General features: G+C 45.7%; 1 protein-coding gene across 1 annotated transcript in view; it reads left to right on the forward strand.

The window, feature by feature from the left end:
* LOC119404902 (VWFA and cache domain-containing protein 1) overlaps positions 1–17,796 on the forward strand; it is a 70,158-nt gene extending 52,362 nt beyond the window's left edge. Inside the window, exons 19-28 of the mRNA XM_037671592.2 lie at positions 1,461–1,583; positions 2,371–2,473; positions 3,141–3,239; positions 3,640–3,705; positions 4,235–4,321; positions 7,714–7,829; positions 8,305–8,421; positions 11,610–11,755; positions 12,357–12,587; positions 14,005–17,796. Of these exons, the coding sequence (XP_037527520.1) occupies positions 1,461–1,583; positions 2,371–2,473; positions 3,141–3,239; positions 3,640–3,705; positions 4,235–4,321; positions 7,714–7,829; positions 8,305–8,421; positions 11,610–11,755; positions 12,357–12,587; positions 14,005–14,384 (1,468 nt within the window). The 3' untranslated portion in view covers positions 14,385–17,796. The remainder of the gene's footprint in view (positions 1–1,460; positions 1,584–2,370; positions 2,474–3,140; positions 3,240–3,639; positions 3,706–4,234; positions 4,322–7,713; positions 7,830–8,304; positions 8,422–11,609; positions 11,756–12,356; positions 12,588–14,004) is intronic.
* Positions 17,797–17,804: the final 8 nt, after the last annotated feature.

Below are 17,804 nucleotides of genomic sequence, written 5' to 3' on the forward strand. Positions count from 1 at the left end.
TCCCAAAGATAAATGCAGTCAACGTCCGATTGAAAGTGACCCCTTCAGATTTTCAATATGCTTCACCTCATTACACTCTCGTATTGCGGCAAAGCTGCCTTTCAAGCTCCGTTACGGTCGAACTTAGCCAAGAGACAGTCAACGTCTGATTGGAAGTGGTCCCTAGATTTTCAATGTGCTTCACCTCCTCACACCCCCGTATTGCGGCAAACCTGCCTTTCAAGGTCCGTTACGGTCGAACTTAGCCAAGAGACAGTCAAAATCCGTTTGAAAGTAGTTCCTAGATTTTCAATATGCTTCACCTCATCACACCCCCGTATTGCGGCAAAGCTGTCTTTCAAGCTCCGCCACGGTCGCAAATGTATTAACTCAAGAAAACGCTGGTTCCAATATGGAGATGAAAGATGTGGCAGAGTTGGGGGCTCAATTAATGCTGTTTTGGACCTGAAATTTGGGCAGGATGTCCAAAAAATCGGACGCCGAAGCTTTTTAGCATCCAAAATTTCAGATGTTCTTATATATTGACGTCTACGAGGCAGATTTGGAACTCCGGACTTGAAGGGAGCACACCCTTGTCCGCCACATCAGTTGGGCTTCCACAGAAGTTGAAAGAGGAGGAGAGGCTGAGGAAATGGCATCTTTGCCTATCACATGTAAAGTGTTGTCGGCAACACTTTGGTTGCGCAAAATCCTGTACATAAATACAATTCGGCCTCTACATCGCCTCATTGTTGATAAGAAAACTATGAAACACCACCCCGCCAGCGCTTCATCAACCTAGCGAAAAGAAACACTTTCATGTTGCTATCTCACAAGAACATACTTAGGGATTGTCTGCAACTTTTTCTGTAATTTCACTTCGAATTATTCGAAAAATGTTTGAGAAATATTCTAAAATTATTCGAAATTATTCGATTCGATTTGCACTCAATCTTTATTATTCGAATTCGCTTCGCACCCAGAATTTTACTATTCGCACAGCTCTAGTAAATACGGTATGCTCGTGTTCAGCAGTCAACCTTCATAAGCATGAAAGCTTAGCGTGTTATGTGTTTACATCTGCAACGCAGCATGGTATCTACAAGCTCTCAAAGGATGTTACTGAAGTCTTCCTATGATGGTGCTAATTATGTACAAATGCATATTGTGCAAGCTCTGTAACGTGTATGTGTAGTGTACAGCTTCTGTCATACTTAGCCAGAATGCTCTTTCGCACCCTTTTTCTTTTTTTTTTTTTTTTTTTTGGATCATCTACGGAGGGTGCTGTCAATTGCGAGTTGAGGTTCCTTGTATGTTTAACATACAGTCCTTCCATGGCAGTCTATACTCGCTTATTACAGTTTGCACTTGTGAGTTTTAATCCACTAGAGATAGGTCTCTGTTGTTTTGGTTAAGTCTGGTAATGGCTGCATGCGTGGATGACACAGCTGAGCTCACTGTAACCAAACTTTGCCTCGCAGACCGGATGCTCTGCACAGCCCTTCGGACGCTGTTGTTGCCGTCATCGGAATGGACTTGACGCTCGGCTACTTCTACAAGTTGCTGACGGTCAACATGGACGTCTGTGAAATGGACAAAATAGCGTAAGTGTTAACTTCTCATTTCCCCTCACATACAAGTTTAAAGTATGACAGCGAAGCACAAGAAACACCCACCCCTTTGTTATAGCATTGTCTAACAGCCTGCATTTTGCTCTGATGCCTCATACACAGTCAGCTTAGCTAGGTCGCTTGGTTGTTGACGGACAATATACGCCAACATGCTGTCTTATTGAAAAGTATCCTGTTGATTGCAAGTGCTAGTGAAACGTAGCTGCCCTCTTGATGTTAATATAGCTATCATGTTGTCCACCGTGGTTTCAAAAGTCGTGGTTTCGATCCCAGCCTCGGCAGTCGCATTTCAGTGGAGGCAAAATGCTAGAGGCTTGTGTATGTGCGATGTCATTGCATGTTGAAAAACACCAGATGGTCGAAATTTCCGGAACCCTCCACTATGGCATGCCTCATAATCATACTGTCATTTTGGCATCGTAAATCCCACATGTTATTATTAGAGCTTTCATGTTTGATTACAAGGTACATGTTCTGAAGAAATCTATTGCTGCAAACTCTGCGTGTGACATGTAAAAGAGTGAAGCCCTGTATTTTTCACACATACACTTTCAGACTGCCGCTCAGAATGCTATCGCACATGCCCAAGCAAACTTTTGATCCTAACAGTATGTTGCAATGCACGACCTTGTGTTGCTGTTGTTGTGTGCCATAAGAAGCATTTCTCACCATGTTTTTTCTCAGTGTCTGAATTTTGGTCTTTCCTTTGTCACCTCTCAACTGTGAAATCGTGAAATGCATCTGTGCCATGTGTTTGTAGCTGCTTCATCCTCGATGATCGTGGCTACCTGATTGCCCACCCGAGCCTCATGGAGCCCACCCTGAGAGCTACGGGCTTGGAGCAGCAGCACATAACACGCAAGGTGAGTTGCCGCGTTTTTGCCCAAGCCATTCTCAACGTCTCCATCTAATGGACTGTCCATTTCGGCCACCGCTGATTGGCTAGAGTTCGGGGAGCTGCGCACCCCTTGTTTCCGGTTCTTCTTCCGCAATGTCATTTTGACGTCACGGAGCTTTCACAACTTTCAACACAAATGAGAGCGACGGAATGCACTTCAGTGCAGCAACGCAGCCCCCAGAAATCCGCTTTTGTCTGCGCAAATCTCGGACACCATACATAACGTCTGATACTGTGATCGCACTAGCCCTCGAATTAGGTTTAATGCGGCCGCCTGTCTAACGCACCTGTGAAGGCGTATTCTTTGCATCGTTCTCAAGCATCTGGGACACACTCATATGCAAGGACAGGCTTGTCAAGCTCGTTTAAGTGTTCTGTTACTGTAGATTTAGTCCACGTCCTTTCTTCTTACACTGTGAGTGTGCTGTGCGGGTTCAGTGCATCAGCGTGGTCAAGAGCGCGATGACGTCACGGCTCGCCACTTTCTCGAGTAACCGAATGCGCTCTGCCGAAATGGACATGTCCATTAGATGGACACATCGAGAATAGCTCCCCTGCTTGGCTTTATTTTACATCCTCACTTGCAAGTTGTTTCGTGCTCAGTGTATTCACTGCATTTTCTCGCTTTTCAGGAACCCCTCGTCGTCAGCGATATCACCAATCACAAAGGTTTCGTGAAGAAGAAAGAGTGCAACAACTATGGGGACTGGACAGTGCAGCGCTTCTACAAAGTGAGCCTTTTTTTCATTTTGTCAAGCACGTTTTATTTATTTCATTTTGCAATGAAAAGGAAGCCAAGGTCAAAGCACACCACATCTTCAGCCAGTTTACAATTTGCATGTTTCAACTAGCATATCGCCTTGTTGACCGTTCAAGTGACATCATTGTGAAGTCATCTATCGCAATCCATCTTAAATCGCATCTTACTTTTCGCCTACTGCGCATCTCCTTTGCTGCTTTGTGCTACAAACGGACTAGCAACAAGTTTTTCTTTCTTGAGTTTTCCTTCACCTTTGCAGGCTTCCGTAAAACTGATTTGCAATATCTCCTTTTAACTTTTGCAAATCCTAGCAGCGTTAAATTAGGAGACGCAAACTAAAAATTATCCTGTGTGCCTTGCCTCGTTTTCAGCTCAACACCAGTCTCGAGGGCATCCTCTCCAACTCTGTGCATGGGGAACACTGTGCCAAGTACCAGGTGAGGCTGCGGATTTTCAACAAGTTTGCAAGTCATGTTCCATTTAGATGGTGTAACGATTTGTTTTTGCCGTAAGTGTTCCACTAGAACAGCATCCAAGACCTCTTAAAACCTGCTACGAAATTTTGTCCTAGTTTGTGAATTTCGCAAAAATCAGGAACGGCTTTTCTTAGAAAGAACATAATGAGGAAGGAAGAGCGGCTACCTCATCATTGCCGATGTAATGCGACACATCGAATCTCCACTCAAAGACCGTGGTGCCATCAGCAAAGGGGTCTTGTGTAGCATTGCTTTGTAGTTTGAAGTTAAACGGGTAAGCTTGGTTATCAAGAAGAAAAATAAATTGACCTACGGCTGTTCCCTTCAGTATTTTTTTTTTTCGCTTGCCACTACACGACAGAATTGGCAATAGGGATTGGCAGACGCAAATGTGGGCACCATAAGTGAAGGGCATAGGGTATAAAGGACCTCTTCGCATTCAATAATTAAAAATATGTTTATTGACTGTTCCGCTTTCACCCTTTTCCAGATCACTGCCATCCCTGGCACCAACGCCTTCCTGGGCATTGTCAACCACACGTGCGACACGGTCAGGGCTTTCTGCCCTTGCAGCATGGTTAGTAGCAGCACTTGCCTGCTTTCTCATCTCGCCGTAACTTTTCTTCGAAGAAAACTGAGGCTTAAGGGGGGACGCGGCTTTCGTATTGCGAAAAATGGCAAAAAGATCGATTTTTTGAAAATCACTTTTTCAGTGTCTGTAGCCCTATTTATATCCGATTCCAAAATATCTTCACCGAAAACCGCGTAGAAGTGCTATAAAAAAATTGTTGCGCCTGCCGAGGTGGCGAAAATTATTGGGGAAATCGCAAAAAAACACTGATTTTCAAAAAATCATAGTTCCGCAACGATGCCACCGGGCGCCGATATCTTGGGCTCATCGGAAAGCGCATTTCTCCGTCTTCAAATTCCCCGCCGCAGCTGGCTCCTCCCTTCGAAAACAAGCGCACAAAAAGCAAATGTTCGAAGGTCGTTTGAAGCCCTCCGATTGGCCGCGTCCGCCATGTTGCCCCAGCGTGCCTCGCCATTGGTCCGATGCTCGCTCCGGGAGATCGTCGTCTGCAGCTCGTGCGTCTCGAGCTCACGGCTGTCGAAAGTCACGCTACTTCGTTGCGTGTTCGTAATCGCTCTGTGTTCACGGCTCGACGATAACTTTGAACAAGAACTACATTTTAGTTTGGAGCTACTAGCGGAAGCTCGGTGGGATTACGATGGCGCGCCGCACTCGTAGCGAACATCGCAAACGCGTGTCTCGGACCGACTCTCTAGCGTTGACTCGTCTGATCCGTTGTTGGAGGTTCTGCTTATGCACACTTCGGACGTCATGACAAGGATGATCGCAGGACGACTCTTTGTACTCGCGACCACGCATTACGTACTGTACTTTGAAACATCAGGCACCGCGGCCGGCGCGTCTACTGCTCGGAGTCGTCACTAGGCCTAACTCCGCTCACGGCGTCGGCACGCGAGATGCACCTCGAACTTTGCGGGCAAGAGCAACGCGTTAGCGGACTCGCGGCAGTGTGCTTCTTCGCAAGGAACGAAGCGCTTCCCCCGCCGGCTCCTCGGTACAGCGGATGGTCATTTTACGCATCGGCAGCGGACCCCACGGCCAAGCTCGTCGCGCAGCGGGCGCGCGTCGGCGTCCCGCAATGCGAGGCCAAACACGTTGCGCGCCTATTTTTCGTCGCCGCACCTAGGCATATTGCTCATCGTCACCGAATGCCGCCACCCAGCACATCGCGTGCTGACTTCCCGGACTATGCGTCCGAGCACTTAAGGTGAAATAAAGCACTGGTGATGCAATTTAGGCGTGCTTGGGGCCGTGCTTGGTATCGCCGTAAGCGCTCTTGAATCATCTGAAAAAATAAAAGCCTCGCAGAAAACCGTGTCCGCGACCGGGTGAATGATGAAGCGCATTGCAGGCGAGGTTTACAAATTAGCTTGACGAGTGAAACAGGGAGATGAATTCATATCTGCCCAGTTCGCGTCTTGAATAAACTGCTAAGGAATTCCTATTTCACCAATGCCTTGGCCATAACTGCCTGTTATTCAGGAGGAAGGGATAGGTTGTCATGATGAGAGCCACTCTTAGTATCCTATAAAAATGATTCAATGATCAATTGCAGTCAAGACTGTTAATTATGTTAGTGAGAGCATGAATACAAGAAAGCTGCAAATCATCATAGTACATGACCTACTTGCATTACAATATCTTGTTTTTGTCATGTCTATTACACCACTTCATAACTTCGTTTAAAATTCATGCCACATGTTCTTTGTATATCAGAAAAGGATTTTAAGAAAAAAGAAAGAAAACAAAGGCACAACCGATGAAAGGCCACATGTGCAGGAGGTCCAACATTGTAAAACACCTTAAAGATCACAATCTTCTTGTGTTGTAGAGAAGCAAGGCACCTCAAACTAAAGACAGGGCACTCAAGAAACTGAGTATTACGAAGGACTCAAAAGATTACGACCCCAGTGCCTTTTCTTGCTTCCTGCTTCGCTTGTTCCGCTGATTTCTCACTGACCGCTGGGTCTATTTCAGTTCCGTTTTTTGTTCTATATTCCTTGAAGCACAGTTCAGGGCGTGACATTCTTGCTTTTTCAGTATGGCTTTTTGATAATTAGCTATTTGACGAGTTGCACAAAGCCTCGATGCCTGTTGCACAGTCACCTCATGAAAAATTAAAACTAAAAAAAATTTCGTTGCAAATGAAAAAAATCTTAAGAATGTCATGCCCGCAATCAGACATCTTAGAATGCATAGCACTTTGAACGAGTTTCCTATCGCATTTTTTAAGCGAGTCAGACTCGGAACAAGAGCAGAAGGTGAAATATATTGTAAATCAAAAAGTTGTAAAGATATATTCATGAAATTTCTACAGTAGCATTAAAAAAACATTTCAAATAAGTCTGCCAATTTTCATCAAAATCCATGAAGAATTAAGAAAGTTGGTACCGAAAGCCACGTCCGCATGAATTGCTGATCGTTAGGGGTGTGCGAATATTCGAAAGTTTCGAATATTCGTCGAATATTACCTTCGAAATATTCGTATTCGATTCAAAAATCGTGTATTCGAAAAGATTCGAATATTCGATAACTTCGAATATTCGAATATGCGATTCGATTATCATGCATAAAATAACTCGTCTTGCACATTTCTGCTGCGTTCGTATCGCTAAAAACGTTGCCAAGAGGAGCGATAAACATCGTAAGTACACGGAGGCACGATATCTGCCTGCGACGAGCGCCCCAATACGTATGATTTGTTGCTGGTGCATCTCCGACGTGCAGCGCTGTTGGCGATCATGTAACCGTACATTTTGAATATTATGCGGCCGTAACGTGCTGCACTACCACTCGTTCACTATGCGGGACCACTTCTGAAGAAAGACAGTGACCCACGTGACTGGTGGCGGACTGTAGGCACCTTCAGATACCCCACTCTGGCAAAGCTTTGCCCCATGTAACTCCCTATACCAGCCACTTCTGTTCCAAGCGAGCGTGCCTTTTCAGTCGAAGGGGGAGGGGAATCTCTCTGTTACAAGCGAGCGCCTGCTGCCTGATCATGTGGAGCAACTCATATTTTTTCATGATAACATCTAGTCATTACTTTCATTGTGCCGTGATATTTGGTTGTGTTGTGATGTGCACTGTGCCTGCCTGGACATTGTGTTCTGGAGATAGCAGTGTATGTTGTGCTGCCAGTCAGGCTGGTAATGTTTTTTTTTTTTTTCAAATAGCTACATGTTCAATAAAATATTGTTACTGTGGAGGCATTTTTCCTTTGATATTCGATATTCGATTCGATATTCGAAGGTGGATATTCGTATTCGATTCGTATTCGAAAAATTTGATATTCGCACACCCCTACTGATCGTATATGTTGCATTACAGCAGTGTTTGTTGGCAATGTGATGCATGCTGTCGTCTCTCGATATCAGGTTGACAGGCTGTGCCTCAACTGCCATCGCATGGAGCAGCGCGACTGCGAGTGCCCGTGCGAGTGTCCACTGCAGATGAACCTCTGCACTGGCGACCTGGCACACAACGAAGACAGGTACGTGCACATTCTCTTGCACATTGCTAATCCCACACGCTTCCAAGACACGGGTTCCGTCGTCCTTCGCTCGTCTTGTTTGTATGCTCGTGTATCAAAATGGATTCACAGCCTTAGTGCCTTCAAAAGCAAAAGGTTCTGTGGGCACTGGTTCAGAGAAGAAATTGAATTTTGTTGGATCTAATATATCCAATTCAAATTCAGAGGTTGTAGCCTGTAGTTGCTGTTACTGCGAAAAGTTCCATGTGTAGAGGTACTGAACGACTCATTTCAAGCGAACCCCTACTAAAGCGCTTCCATGTGCAGTCCGTAATTTAATGTTTTCCATGCTATTTTTTAAGGAAATCAGCGAGCATTCATACAAATTTTATAACGTACCCAGAACATGTGAAGTTGTTAGACTGCATGTGCAATGCTTCAATGTGGCAATGTACTCTATTTTTATTCCTTGCTGAGTAATGTCGTTGTATTTCAGGAGCAGTAACTGCCCACGCTTTGCGAGGCCTCCGCAGCTGCCCAAGTTGGAGAGTTACCACTTCGAGTCGCTGCAGCAGTGCTTCAACAGCGAGTGCAGTTCGAGGATGAGTGAAAAGTGAGCCCTGACTTTTTTTGGCACAGTTGAACGACAACTCTTATCCGAAACAGAGCTTGCGAGAATTTCTCCCTACTGCGTACTTTTGTTCTCTTCATTGTAGTTATATGCGAGCGACTTCCTTTTGTTTGCTTGCTTTTCCATTGTGCAGGCAGTGCACAGTTTGTTCAAATAAAATATGAGAGCTGCCATTCTCTAACGCAAACGGGGATACATTTTCTGTCCCAATCTTTGCGGCTAGTCCCTGCAGGCATTTCTTTTTCTGTTTTCTGCAAATTAGTTGCGAACACAATTAGTACTGCTGCCTCTCTAGTGGCTGTCAATGCTATGTTTATGGTTCACAGTAAAAGTGTTCATGTATGAGTTACCATACCTGATCGTACATATGATGGTTAGAGTTTTATGTTTTAACTAGAGCTGTGCGAATAGCAAAATTGTGGGTGCGAAGCGAATTTGAATATTGAAGTGTGAGTGCGAATCGAATCGAATATTTTTCTAATACTTCGAAGCGAAATTGCAGAAAAATAGAGAGGATTCCTAAGCATATTCTTATGAGATAGCAGCATGAAAGAGTTTCTTTTCGCTAGGTTGATGAAGCGCTGGCGGGGTGGTGTTTCGTAGTTGTCTTATCAAGAATGAGGCAATGTAGAGGCCGAATTCTATTTATGTACATGATCTGGTGCAACCAAAGTGTTGCCGACAACACTTTACACGTCATAGGCAAAGATGCCATTTCCTCAGCCTCTCCTCCTCTTTCAACTTCTGTGGAGGCCCAATTGATGTGGCGGACAAGGGTGTGCTCCCTTCAAGTCCGGAGTTCCAAATCTGCCTCGTACACGTCGATATATAAGAACATCTGATATTTTGGATGCTAAAAAGCTTCGGCTTCCGATTTTTCGGACTTCCTGTCCAAATTTCAGATCCAAAACAGTGTTAATTTAGCCCCCACCTCTGCCACATCTTTCACCTCCATGTTGGAACCAGCATTTTCTTGAGTTAATACATTTGCGACCGTAGCGGAGCTTGAAAAGCAGCTTTGCCGCAATACGGAGGTGTGATGAGGTGAAGCATATTGGAAATCTAGGGACCATTTCCATTCGGACGTTGACCGTATGGGCAAAGTTCGACTGTAACGGAGCTTGAAAGGCAGCTTTGCCGCAATACCGGGGTGTGAAGAGGTGCAGCATATTGAAAATGTAGGGACCACTTTCAATCGGACGTTGACTGTCTCTTGGCAAAGTTCGACCGTAACGGAGCTTGAAAGGCAGCTTTGCCGCAATACGAGAGTGCAACGAGGTGAAGCATCTTGAAAATCTGAAGGGGTCACTTTCAATCGGACGTTGACTGTATTTGTTTTTGGGAAGTTCGAATAGTTCGAATAGTAAAATTCCAGTGCGAATCGAATAGCAAACACTATTCGAAAAATATTCGAAATTTCGAATATTCGCACACCCCTAGTTTTAACATAAGCACAACGGAAATACTGCTGATATTAATACCATGCAGCGGTCATCAAAAACAGTATTTGTTGAGGCACTATTTCGAACTAGTAATCAGGCTGCTAGCATTGCCCACGATATGAATGTGCTCGAATAAACTGCAGCACATATATTTGTATTTCGACATACGCCAATGCATTGGATGCAGCAGCGTAGCCTGACTGAAATTTGGGGGTGGGGGGTTCAAACATACTTTATGTTCGTATGTGTGTATGTGCGTGTATACAGTCGAGCCCGACTATATCGAACCCGTTTATATCAAATTATCCCGTATATCGAACAATTTCTAAACACAGTAAATTTACATTGAGAATACATAGCAAAAGTTACTGTTACATCGAACAAAAATAGCAATGACAACCGATATATCAAACTCCATGTGCCTCAAAAGTGCCCCAGCAAGTTGGCTCTCCCTCGCGGTGGCGGGGAAAACTGCCGGCGCCACCCTAGAAAAAGTGGTTTAGACCCGGTTGTGCACGGGCGAACACCCCCCTGCAAGAAATGATCCTGGCCCGCTCGTAGCGCTTACAGCCAATCAGAGGCCGTCGTGCTTTCTCCGAGGCGCGGAGGCGGTAGAAGTGAGCGCCATTTTTTCTTTCTTTATGCTTGTGTGCCGGCTGCTGCCTGTTTTCGAGTCCTCATTCAGCGTGGTCCGTGCTGGTGGTGTTGCCTGTTGGTGCTCTGTGAACTTTATTGGCGCGCTGTCGTCATGGCTTGTGCAAAGAGGCAGAATTTGCCGTTCGCCGCGAAACTCGAAATCATAAATCGGGTCGAGCGCGGTGAAAAGAAGTCCGACGTCGCCGCCGCGTACAAAATTCCAAGGAGCACCTTGAGTACTATCCTGAAGAACAAGGCAGACATCAGGGCCAAGTTGGACAAAAGGCCAGGTGCCCGTGGCGCCCGACTTGTGCGCACTGCTGTGTACGAAGATGTTGAAGCGGCCGTTTACAAATGGTTTGTGGACGTTCGGTCGCGAAACATCCCGGTGTCCGGCCCTATGATCGAGCTATTACCGTCAGCTATTACCGTAAATTGACGATGGCCCATTGCCTACATCCTCCGAAGTGATTAGTGCACTTGCGTTGGTCCGGCGCTATTGCGTAAATGTGGAAGGTTGCGGCCTCAGCTGCTCCGACTCGTTGGACAACGTGGAGCCGTGCGTGCTGTCGCAGGCAGCGAAGTCGTTGACACAGAAGAAAATCCAGGACTATTTTGTTCCAAAGTAGGGCACGCAAGTAAGCCACCATATTAATAAAGTGCTTTTCTTAATGTTATGTGCCTTTGTGTCAAAATCCTATAGCGGGCCTATATCGAATTATGCCATATATCGAACTAATAAACGTTTTTTGGCGAGTTCGATATACCCCGGTTCGACTGTATATGCACATGCAAAGCTGAAAAATTCTGGGTGGGTGTGATAGGGAGTAAACCTTCCATCCCCTCTCCCCTCCCTACGCCAGTGGTTGGATGGGTGTGACTGGAGACTTGGAGCCCAAATTTCGGGGCTTATAATGATGTTTGCAAAGCTTGTATGGCAGCAGTGTCAGCTTGTGCCCTAAAATGACTGCAGATGATAGTCGTTCCAATTCATTTCTAACTACTTGTATGGTTCACTTAATGCTGGCAGTGCACATAGAAATAGAAATTGTGTGATGATCCTAATTGACGGTTTGGGTTGCCGTCTTGCAGGGACTGTTCGGGCGTTCTGGGCTGCGAATGGTGCTCTGTCGACATGGACGGGGAGACGGCGTTGAAGACGCCCTTCTGTCACGAGCAGCCCAAGTGCTTCGGTGGGGTTCTAGGAGCCAGGACGCCTTACGCAGACGAGATAATTGGTGAGTTTTGGGAACATACAAACCATCAGCTTCACAATTTTATGACTTCAAGGGAAGTTGTGACTTCTGGCTAGATTCTACAAATGGATATATATAATTCAATTTAAAGGTGCATTGGTATTTAGTATCACTTTCCTCTGCAATAGCAAGCACACCCAAATGCAAAACCATTAAAAATAGAGGCAGTTGTGTCGTTTAAGTAACATTCGTTTACCAAGATTCTACCCTACTTGGCCACAGCACATGGGCACCTAGTATAAATGCACTTGAGGAATGCAGCCTTCATCAAAGTTGTGTTCGCTAGTGCTAAACAGGGTTATCCAAACAGAAAACAAAAGTCAAATATTGTTCCTGGCGACTGCAGTCTCATCTCAAAGGGTTTGAAATGTAAAGACACTCGTGCACTTTGATTTTGGGTGCACCACCTGCATCCCTCACAGTTCCAGTGTTGCTTTATGGGACATTAAACCACGTGAACCAATCAGTCAATCAAAACTAAATTTTTGTTTGGAAATTTGTAAGCAGCTCGTTGTCCTTTTTGTCAGTATGAACTAAAGCAAATGCTCGGCAGTTTACAAGCACTGTCCCGTTTTCTTTGCAGGTGCTCTAGAAGAAGATTTCCCATACATCCGTAGCACTCCACTCGGACCTGTGGCGGGCGGCATGATCGGGGCATTCTGTCTAATCGCCTTCCTCGTGTACTGCTACAAGAATCGTGTCACGCGGAGCTCATCAAGCCAATACGGTCTCTCCTACCCTGCCGCACCTCTTCAGGGAGGCCAGGTCTTCCACGATATTGACGACTCGGACTTCCACACGAGTCCCAGCCCCGGTGAGTTTTCGAGCGAAGCTTGTTCCGCGTTACAGATTTCAGATTTTGGTGGCAGGCGTTGTACGCAAAAAACCCAGCGCCGGCGAGTGAGTGTACTGAAATGCGGCCCCTGAAGGTGCGTGGGTCGCTTGCATATTTGCATGCGCCATTTTCCAATAATAGATGCTCTCTCCACCACGGCCTTGTCGGCGATCAGCAGTTTCAGATATGGGAATCTGGTCTTCTATCGAGGTTACTTCTCAATTCACGTTTCATTGTTGCCTGGGTATGAATGCATGACCATCATCGTTGCCTTTAGCAACTGAAGTGTTTTATGCTGCTGAGCACATGGATTGGAGGTCCAGTTCCCAGCATGGAGGAAGGGAAACATTAGGAGGGAGCATTGTGCAATGCTATGGAAAGAAATGAAAGTAGCAGAATTTTTTCTGCTTCCTTTACTTTTATTTTATTGCATTCACAGCGCTTTTCTCAATGTTACAGAGAATGACTGGAAAGAACCGTACTGATTGAACTAAATGGAAGGTTGATTGTAGTGGACAGTTGAAACTGTGAAGCAATTTTCAAATGTATTAAGTCTACTCTTGTGCTCCGTGTCACAAACGACTAATCCATTCACCTACTATGTGTTTACATAGGCGGCAGTCACGCTTTGTTTAGGCTATTTAGTGTTGTGCAACGACAGGCATAACTCTCGAATTCTTTGATAGCTTTCTAAACAATTGGACTGTTGTGGACAGACAAATGTCCTGTTTTTGTAAATTTTGCGATGTTGCACATATTGGATTAGCTGGTGCTTGCAATAATATACTCCAAGGTGCCTGTTGGAACATATTAACCATTGGATTGCTATTAAATCTCGAATGTTGCCATTTTTTTATTTTTTTTTTTGGCGTTGGTGTTGCCACGTGCCAAATAACTGCCACCAAGCACAAGTGTGTTATTTGTTTTGCAGTTGTAGGGGGTGTACAAAAATACAAAAATATGTGCACTTCAATTTCAGTGCATACTAAGCAAGCACTGTTTTACTTGAGATTAAAAGGAATGAATACAGTTGGGTAACTAACACCAGTGGTCTCTTATTGCCGTTGCATAATTGGTGTCTACAGAAGATAAACACAGTGGAAGATGACCAAAGACTGGATGGTGTGATGAGATCAGAAAATTAGCAGGTATAGAATGGAATTTGATCACTCAAGACATGGATCATCACAGATCACTTGGAGAACTCGTCATCCTTACTGTGGACACAAAAGACACTGTTTCCAATTATTAAAAACATTTTAATCTAAGCACTTATATGCAGCCTTTGCAATGCTTCGAGCGTAGCCGCGGAACACGAGAATCGAGCCAGCAGCTTCTTGCCGCTTGTCACAGTGTCGCTTGGCGTTATCAACACCATGTCTCACATTGCTTCCAGTGGGACCTCACAACCTGAGCCTAGCGGGCTGCACATACGACAACAGAGTCGTGGTGTCGCCGTATCGAGTCAACACCGCGTACCGGCGTCCGCCCGGCGGCGACAGCGACCATGGCTACAGCACGATGACGCCGCACGAAGACTCTGAACACCTGCAGTACTTCGAGCCCCTGCTCACGAGCAAGGAGAAGGGACGCTCACCACCCCCCGCGCCGCCGCAGCCCTCGCTGAGCAGTCGAGCCTCCTCGCCTGCCCAGCAGCAACAGGGGACGCAGTTTCTGGACCCTTCCATCACGAGGATTCCCAAGAACCCGGCGTCCATTGGGAGGCGAAACTCCTTCCAAGCCAGCGTAGAGGTGCACGTCGCCGCTGTGCGATGAACTCTCACCATCATCACCCTTGCACCTTTCCTGTGTGGGCATGGACAAACTTTTACTGCCAAGGTGGTGTGATGTAACGACTCTTAGAGGCTAGCGCCGTCGTCTCGGAGGAGGTGACGCTAGCCAGTATTTGTGGAGTGATTACGTTCCCGGGACCCTCTACCACGCGCGCACCGTGCCGCATCTATGCGGTTGCAGAAGACTCCGCTTTCACTGCCAAGAGGGTGCGTGCGGTCTCAGTGGACGTCGGTGTCAACGTCGTGGGTAGTTATAGTATCTCATGGGTGTTTGTGGTGGGGACCTCCTCGTGCAGGTTTGGTTGTCATCCATCATGAGTGATTCGTCATATCACGCGTTAATTTCGGGCAGATTACGAAAAGGGAGGAGACGCGGGCCCTTTTTAATTATTTTTGCGTCGTGGTCGTTGCCCTCTTTTTTTCAAGGAGTGTCGCTTGTTTCATCAATCCATCGTGTACACTACTTCACGCCGCACTTCAGCCGTGCTGAGCACACTCGAAGTGCAAATGAGGCTGCATTTCTCATTATTTAGTACAGTGGGACAGCCAGTCATTTCATTCACAAGTTAGCAGCTTCATCCTTCAACTTACTGCATGGAACTAAACATGAAGACCACCAAAATGTATGCAAAAAAAGCAACTAGGACACAAGTCGGTGGCTTTCTGGTAAGAAGAAGTCTTTTATGAGCAGACAGTGCAAGCAAGAAATCATCTATTGAGTACAGTACATACCGTAAGTGCAGCTGTGTGTTCTGCCGATTTATGCAACCACATTCAGTGATTTTTTTAAGTGGTGCAAAGAAGGCATGCTGCACTGAGCAGAATGTGAACAATGACCCAGTGTTCCACAATTCCGCAGTCACTCACCATTCTGTCGTGACCTGGAGTGCTAAGCAACGCATATGTGCAGGGTAGTCCAAGTGTGAAAGGGAACAGGAACACTTTATTGTTACTTTTATGATTACCACATATATGTAATATCGGACATTGCCAGCTCTTGCCCCTGAAGATTCCTGTCAATGGGATCTGCCTTCTTGTATTTCACAAGGAAGGAAAATTTGAAGTCTGGATGCAAACGAAGTGTTCCTTTTCACATTGGCCCTGCCTCTAAAGTGGAGGAAGACCCGGTTACTAAGCATCCGTTTTATTTTTTTACTGTGATAAGACGTCGACGCCAAGGCAGCTTGCATGAAGATACCCACAACGGGTTGCTTGCAGCTATTGTCCCAGTTTACGTCAAAAGGAATTTGTTGCAGCAGTATTCTCATCACTTCTTGGCATGGCGGCTAGAGACGGACTGATGTGCGTGTCAGCTGTGGGAATGAATTTGCACACTTATTGCTAACTCTACCAGATATTAAATTTATATCAGATTACGGGGTTTTTCGAAGTTCTCAGGTGAAACGGTACAAAGTGGCACGCAGGAAACACGAAACCGATAACCAATACTTTCCCTCCTTCTGCCAAAATTCTTGTACTCGACCGGGTGCTTTTATATGCGCTACATCACGATGTTTCGTTTGCGTTAAAGTGTGCAGCTTGCCTATTGGGACGGCTAGTTGGGCCCAGATAACCTTTTTAAGAAGGCAAAACCCGTGATTCAGTTGAAATATTAGCCTATTTGCTGGCTAAATTGGCCCCTATTGAGCACCGACACAAAAGGCAGACAAGCAAATGGCACACGTGTCTGGGCTGTCACCGTTGGACTGTCCTACTGCTACACAGCCTTGTGCACTTGTATGGCAAACAAAGCACACCCCTTGTGATGTCGTCTTGACAGCTTGGGCCTTTGCCAAGGTTTCCGAGCGTCGCTGACGACATCGACGACATTACATCTCTGCCTGTTGGTAAAAGAAGCAAGCTTCTAAGGTGCTTCCCCAGTCGTTTTAAGGTTGTTGGGTGACCAGGTTTGTTTCCATGAATTTTGTTGCTGGTTTAGGTTTTCAAGGGCACAGGGACTGGTGCGAATTAGCGGAAAGCGGGTCCTCGCATGTAAAGTTTCCATGGCACTATATTTTGAATGCGCCCTTACGGCAGCATCTGTTGTGTTCGCCCTGTGCCAAAAAACTGGCGTGCAGCAGGCTCCACATTCGAAGCTGAACGCTTGGAAAGATACTAAGGTTTTCTGTCTGTTTGCACTGTACCGTTCTAGTGCTATCCAGATTACAAATATCATAGCGCTAATCACGTTACATCGCAACTTCATATGGGTTTCGGGATGTTCTATCGTCACTTCAACACTGTAATGGAATCGATCACCAACAAAATTTCTTTAATGACGAGAAAGCCATCACACGGTCTGCCCTTTGAAACTTCCACGTGGATCCATCATGCGAAACAGGCAGCCCCTTCGAGATTATCTAGGAGAAAATAATACTTTATGACCCTTGGTTTGTTGTCAAGCTTAGCAAGACTTCCTGCGTACGTGTTTTTAAGTCTTGGCAGTGCTCTTATTGTGCATTGGAGCGCAGCTTGAGAGATGCAAGACTCGTGAGCCCACGGTCAGACCCCACCATTTCTCTTACTGTCGACTCGGCTTATTTTTTACACCTGTATATAGCATGCTGTACATATTGAAATGATATGCAAGACGGTGTTTCCTCGTGTTTTGTCTGACCCTCTTGTCATTTGTGCATTGTATATACGAGTCTACTCAGGTTGACAGTGTCTGAATGCGTTGTCTGTTGTGCCAACATGATTGCCCGTTTTTACCCGTTATAGCTACATTTTTTAAGTTATTTTTCAGAGTGCTAGCTGTTACTGGGATGTTGGTGCTCCCCAGAATGGCCAGCTCTATTGCTGGCATCTTTTTTGTTTCTTGGACTTGTCCAGAAAGCGGAATGCATCAAGTGTTCTTTTCTTTTTCTTTATAAGCCGTCAAGCAGAATGAAAAGTCAGTGTGCGTGTGAGTAAATTATTGTATGAAGACTGTAATCAAGGCCCATGGTTTGCACACTTCCTTCCCTTTGCAAGCCTGTCGCGCAAAAGTATGTGTGTTCTATGCAATGCAAACAACTTGTGTCGATATTGTAAACTTCTTTCAGCACACCTCTGATGACTATGCACAGACGTTTCTTTGTTACGCATCGTTAGCAGGCTTCGATTTCAGCATGCGCAGTTTTTGACGTGTGCCTTTTTTGCTCGAAACAACACGAAGGTCGTTTTTGAGGGAAACTCGTAGACTCGTTAGGCTACTCATTAAGTTTGCCCCTGCCCAAAGCATCTCGACCATCCCGCAGGTACTATTGACGCTTTGTATTTCAAGTTGGAGTGAACTTGTTAGTCAAACGCATTTCAGTGATGCAAACCGAAAGGCACATGATTTTGTTCAGCATAGCATAGTAGTGTCTTTTGCTATTGAAGTCTGGCAGAATAAAGAACAATCTATGAACAAACCAACTCT

Source organism: Rhipicephalus sanguineus, chromosome 9, assembly GCF_013339695.2.
Source record: "Rhipicephalus sanguineus isolate Rsan-2018 chromosome 9, BIME_Rsan_1.4, whole genome shotgun sequence".
Lineage (NCBI taxonomy): Eukaryota > Metazoa > Arthropoda > Arachnida > Ixodida > Ixodidae > Rhipicephalus > Rhipicephalus sanguineus.